This window comes from Haliotis cracherodii, unplaced genomic scaffold (assembly GCF_022045235.1).
Source record: "Haliotis cracherodii isolate W230 unplaced genomic scaffold, xgHalCrac1.p SCAF_28, whole genome shotgun sequence".
NCBI classification, from domain to species: Eukaryota; Metazoa; Mollusca; class Gastropoda; order Lepetellida; family Haliotidae; genus Haliotis; species Haliotis cracherodii.
The window spans coordinates 3,305,256-3,311,567 of NW_027266284.1; the positions used below are offsets into that span (position 1 = coordinate 3,305,256).

Below are 6,312 nucleotides of genomic sequence, written 5' to 3' on the forward strand. Positions count from 1 at the left end.
TGATACTAACTCAGCATCTCACGAATTGCCAAACATGGGGAGCAGTGAAGTGAGGAAGCTGATGGCAGTCGGTTATTTGTTTTACTTATGGATTTTTAATTGTGAAATTTTCTAACTGTAAGAAAAGACTAGACAACTTCTTGATAGAAAGGTGCCACATATTCTGTCCCAAGATAAGATGTGCAGATGTTTACTGAAGTGATTATGCATTATGTGTGATTGTGGTTTCAGAAATTTGATGATAAGTACCCATGTGATCTGAAGGAATGCTAAGTGAATGAATGCACTCTACTGTATTGTATTGGTTTCATGACTTAAAACCACTGTTAACAATCCCCTCATCTTTGTCTCAGACCAAATTTCATATTTTTCTACTCTTGAGAAATCAATAGACATATTATGTAGAGTTAGTATTCAAAGAAATAGATCATTAATCAGCTCAATAGGTCCAACATGCTATGGATCTAGGTTACTAAGACAATGGAACTTTCTATTTAACATTGAAAATTGTCAATGGTAAGGGAAGCTTTGTGTGACCTGTGTTCAGACATGTGTTGCTGAGAGGGGGACACCTTGTGGACACAGAAGCATCTCACAGGATGTGCTCCTTGTTGGCACAAACATTTGTAACACTCTGTCCCTCAGAGTACGTACCAAATTGGTACCATGTTCTGTTTCTTTAGGACTTGTAAGATATTCTTGGTTGTACTAATTCACATTTTTTTATATTTGGTGATGAAAAATAAATTGCCTTGACTGTATAAATATGTTGTTACTTTTTCAAAATGGAATAGTCTGAAATAAATAGTTATTGAAAAATAATCTGAGGGTGAGGTGAAGACTGTTCTGTAGTCTTTAAGTGTGGGGTCATCGCGTTGAGTTTTCAGTTCGGCCTGATTATGAACAGTTTACCTTATTATCTCAGGAAGCTGATTTGAAGCAGATGCAATATTAGTGAACACATGGACAGTGTCAGAGCTACAATTTGGCGGTCTGTAGCGTTAATGAAGCCATCTCATTAAAGTTAATTACACAGATAACCTTATTGATAGCTGGTATCATTATGATGATTAGCATTGGGAACTTATATTAATTTGAATCAAGTGTTGTGGAGTTGTAACAAGCATTCCATAGTTTTGACAGCTACCAGAAGCTGTAACTGCTGTCACAACCTGGACCAACAGTACAGAGTAATCCACGTCTGTCACCACCTGGACCAACAATACAGAGTAATCCACTTCTGTCACAGCCTGGACCAACAATACAGAGTAATCCACTTCTGCCACAGCCTGGACCAACAATACAGAGTAATCCACTTCTGTCACAACCTGGACCAAAAGTACAGAGTAATCCACTTCTGTCACATCCTCCAGCAGTACTGAGTTTACATTCCACTTCTGTCACAACCTGGACCAACAATACAGAGTAATCCACTTCTGTCACAACCTGGACCAACAGTACAGAGTAATCCACTTCTGTCACAACCTGGACCAACAGTACAGAGTAATCCACTTCTGTCACATCCTCCAGCAGTACTGAGTTTACATTCCACTTCTGTCACAACCTGGACCAACAATACAGAGTAATCCACTTCTGTCACAACCTGGACCAACAATACAGAGTAATCCACTTCTGTCACAACCTGGACCAACAGTACAGAGTAATCCACTTCTGTCACAACCTGGACCAACAATACAGAGTAATCCACTTCTGTCACAACCTGGACCAACAACACAGAGTAATCCACTTCTGTCACAACCTGGACCAACAGTACAGAGTAATCCACTTATGTCACAACCTGGACCAACAATACAGGGTAATCCACTTCTGTCACAACCTGCACCAACAATACAGAGTAATCCACTTCTGTCACAACCTGGACCAACATACAGAGTAATCCACTTCTGTCACAACCTGGACCAACATACAGAGTAATCCACTTCTGTCACAACCTGGACCAACAGTACAGAGTAATCCACTTCTGTCACAGCCTGGACCAACAATACAGAGTAATCCACTTCTGTCACAGCCTGGACCAACAATACAGAGTAATCCACTTCTGTCACCACCTGGAACAAAACAGTACAGAGTAATCCACTTCTGTCACCACCTGGACCAACAATACAGAGTAATCCGCCTCTGTCACAACCTTGACCAACAATACAAAGTAATCCACTTCTGTCACAACCTTGACCAACAATACAGACTAATCCACTTCTGTCACAACCTTGACCAACAGTACAGAGTAATCCACTTCTGTCACAACCTTGACCAACAGTACAGAGTAATCCACTTCTGTCACAGCCTGGACCAACAATACAGAGTAATCCACTTTTGTCATCACCTGGACCAACAGTACAGAGTAATCCACTTCTGTCACAACCTGGACCAACAATGCAGAGTAATCCTCTTCTGTCACAACCTGGACCAACAGTACAGAGTAATCCACTTCTGTCACAACCTGGACCAACAATACAGAGTAATCCACTTCTGTCACAACCTGGACCAACAATACAGAGTAATCCACTTCTGTCACAACCTGGACCAACAATACAGAGTAATCCACTTCTGTCACAACCTTGACCAACAATACAGAGTAATCCACTTCTGTCACAACCTGGACCAACAGTACAGAGTAATCCACTTCTGTCACAACCTTGACCAACAGTACAGAGTAATCCACTTCTGTCACAGCCTGGACCAACAATACAGAGTAATCCACTTCTGTCACCACCTGGACCAACAGTACAGAGTAATCCACTTCTGTCACAACCTGGACCAACAATGCAGAGTAATCCTCTTCTGTCACAACCTGGACCAACAGTACAGAGTAATCCACTTCTGTCACAACCTGGACCAACAATGCAGAGTAATCCACTTCCGTCACAACCTGGACCAACTATACAGAGTAATCCACTTCTGTCACAACCTGGACCAACAATACAGAGTAATCCACTTCTGTCACAACCTGGACCAACAATACAGAGTAATCCACTTCTGTCACAGCCTGGACCAACAATACAGAGTAATCCACTTCTGTCACAGCCTGGACCAACAATACAGAGTAATCCACTTCTGTCACAGCCTGGACCAACAGTACAGAGTAATCCACTTCTGTCACCACCTGGACCAACAGTACAGAGTAATCCACTTCTGTCACATCCTCCAGCAGTACTGAGTTTACATTCCACTTCTGGTACAACCTGGACCAACAGTACAGAGTAATCCACTTCTGTCACAACCTGGACCAACATACAGAGTAATCCACTTCTGTCACAACCTGGACCAACAGTACAGAGTAATCCACTTCTGTCACCACCTGGACCAACAATGCAGAGTAATTCTCTTCTGTCACAACCTGGACCAACAGTACAGAGTAATCCACTTCTGTCACAACCTGGACCAACAATACAGAGTAATCCACTTCTGTCACAACCTGGACCAACAACACAGAGTAATCCACTTCTGTCACAACCTGGACCAACAGTACAGAGTAATCCACTTCTGTCACAACCTGGACCAACAATACAGGGTAATCCACTTCTGTCACCACCTGCACCAACAATACAGAGTAATCCACTTCTGTCACAACCTGGACCAACATACAGAGTAATCCACTTCTGTCACAACCTGGACCAACATACAGAGTAATCCACTTCTGTCACAACCTGGACCAACAGTACAGAGTAATCCACTTCTGTCACAGCCTGGACCAACAATACAGAGTAATCCACTTCTGTCACAGCCTGGACCAACAATACAGAGTAATCCACTTCTGTCACCACCTGGACCAACAGTACAGAGTAATCCACTTCTGTCACAACCTGGACCCACAATGCAGAGTAATCCTCTTCTGTCACAACCTGGACCAACAGTACAGAGTAATCCACTTCTGTCACAACCTGGACCAACAATACAGAGTAATCCACTTCTGTCACAACCTTGACCAACAATACAGAGTAATCCACTTCTGTCACAACCTTGACCAACAGTACAGAGTAATCCACTTCTGTCACAGCTTGGACCAACAATACAGAGTAATCCACTTCTGTCACCACCTGGACCAACAGTACAGAGTAATCCACTTCTGTCACAACCTGGACCAACAATGCAGAGTAATCCTCTTCTGTCACAACCTGGACCAACAGTACAGAGTAATCCACTTCTGTCACAACCTGGACCAACAATGCAGAGTAATCCACTTCCGTCACAACCTGGACCAACTATACAGAGTAATCCACTTCTGTCACAACCTGGACCAACAATACAGAGTAATCCACTTCTGTCACAACCTGGACGAACAATACAGAGTAATCCACTTCTGTCACAGCCTGGACCAACAATACAGAGTAATCCACTTCTGTCACAGCCTGGACCAACAATACAGAGTAATCCACTTCTGTCACAGCCTGGACCAACAGTACAGAGTAATCCACTTCTGTCACCACCTGGACCAACAGTACAGAGTAATCCACTTCTGTCACATCCTCCAGCAGTACTGAGTTTACATTCCACTTCTGGTACAACCTGGACCAACAGTACAGAGTAATCCACTTCTGTCACAACCTGGACCAACATACAGAGTAATCCACTTCTGTCACAACCTGGACCAACAGTACAGAGTAATCCACTTCTGTCACAACCTGGACCAACAATGCAGAGTAATTCTCTTCTGTCACAACCTGGACCAACAGTACAGAGTAATCCACTTCTGTCACAGCCTGGACCAACAATACAGAGTAATCCACTTCTGTCACAACCTGGACCAACAATACAGAGTAATCCACTTCCGTCACAACCTGGACCAACAGTACAGAGTAATCCTCTTCTGTCACAACCTGGACCAACAATACAGAGTAATCCACTGACACAACCAACCAGCCCCTCCGTATCTTCAAATGTGGATAGCCCGTACCCACTCGTACCTAATCATCTGGATGACTCATAACACAAAAAGCAAATCCTTAACCAATGAAAATATGTATGATTTGATTAAACATTAATCAAATTAAACATGTTTTCAACTAAGGCTTTGTTTGTTTAGTGTTTTGTTTTTCGTATAGCAAACACATGGGTTGTCCGACTGTGTGACCGTCTGACTTCCAAGAACTTAATAGTTTGTATACTAAAACAACAAAATGTGAGCAGGGCCAATTTAGTTAACTTAATTTATTCAATCCTAATGTTACTATTATATTAAAGAATGAATAACTGTCATTCATTGTCACTTCGCATTGAGTGAGTTATTTGGTTGATTGTTCATTCACCAACTTATGAATGAAACTATTAAAAATGAATGAATGTTTAAAATGTAAAATGAATGAATGTTGGAACTGTAAAATGAGTGGATATTTGAAATGTAAAGTGAATGAATATTTGAAATTTAAAATGAGTGAAAATGTAAAATGAATGAATGTTTGAAATGTAAAATGAGTGAATTTGGTAAATATTGTAATAATGCTATAAATAAATTGCTATGAAAGTGTAGTTCAGAATATATGAGAATTTAGTGCTGTAGTCTCTACCGGTTAAAGCAATGCCGTTTCCGACGTCTTGGTATAAAACATAAATGGGTTCGGGTCCTCCAAATCTAGATACGGGTCCTCCAAATTTGGGTATGGGTCAGTCAGTACGAAAAATGTTGAAAACAGGGGCGAATCTGACAAGAATCTTTGGTGCGGGCCAGCCTTTTTCGTTGCGTACGATTCCTTTCTTTCCTTCTTTCACGATGCGGATGTGTTTACAGATAAAGCACTTAAGAAGATCAAAACTAGATGGACAGCTACACGAACGTATATACCAAAGATAAAAATGAAATTATATCAATATACGAAAACAGAAATCATATCAATACAAAAACAGAAATTCTATGAATACTAAAAATCGCAATAGATATAATTACCCAACTCACACACACGAGTCCCAAAGAGGGGCAGATCAGCCGAAATTGCTAAGGCAGAAGGCGACCTCTTATACACTTAAAGCAACAACAACAACAACAACAACAACAACAACAATATACCACCGAAATGGCAAATGCGCAAGTGAGATCGATTATAACAATCGATAAGATGCTGATCCTAAAACAATGTTCCTAACAGCATTTATCACCAAGATAAAAACATTTGCATTCAACAAAAACTCCAGCTTCAAACACAGGGGCTTGCATGTAACGCAAAACTTAGCTGCTACATGCGATGTGACCACAGTCAGTGTCCTGACTCTCGGACCCCACTACAGCTGTCAGCTATTCCATTCACAGACACCTCGTCAGAATATGACCATGTTATTCATGAATATCGTGGCACTACA

At 41.5% G+C, this 6,312-nt stretch overlaps 1 protein-coding gene across 1 annotated transcript; it reads right to left on the minus strand.

Moving 5' to 3' along the window:
* Positions 1 to 2,206: 2,206 nt before the first annotated feature.
* Positions 2,207 to 4,933, minus strand: LOC139473318 (uncharacterized). Its single transcript, XM_071255845.1, has 5 exons — positions 4,926 to 4,933; positions 4,293 to 4,527; positions 3,645 to 4,136; positions 3,257 to 3,397; positions 2,207 to 2,812 (listed from the first exon to the last, which is right to left on the minus strand). Exons 1-5 carry the CDS (start codon positions 4,931 to 4,933, stop codon positions 2,207 to 2,209), a joined length of 1,482 nt encoding a protein of 493 aa, XP_071111946.1.
* Positions 4,934 to 6,312: the final 1,379 nt, after the last annotated feature.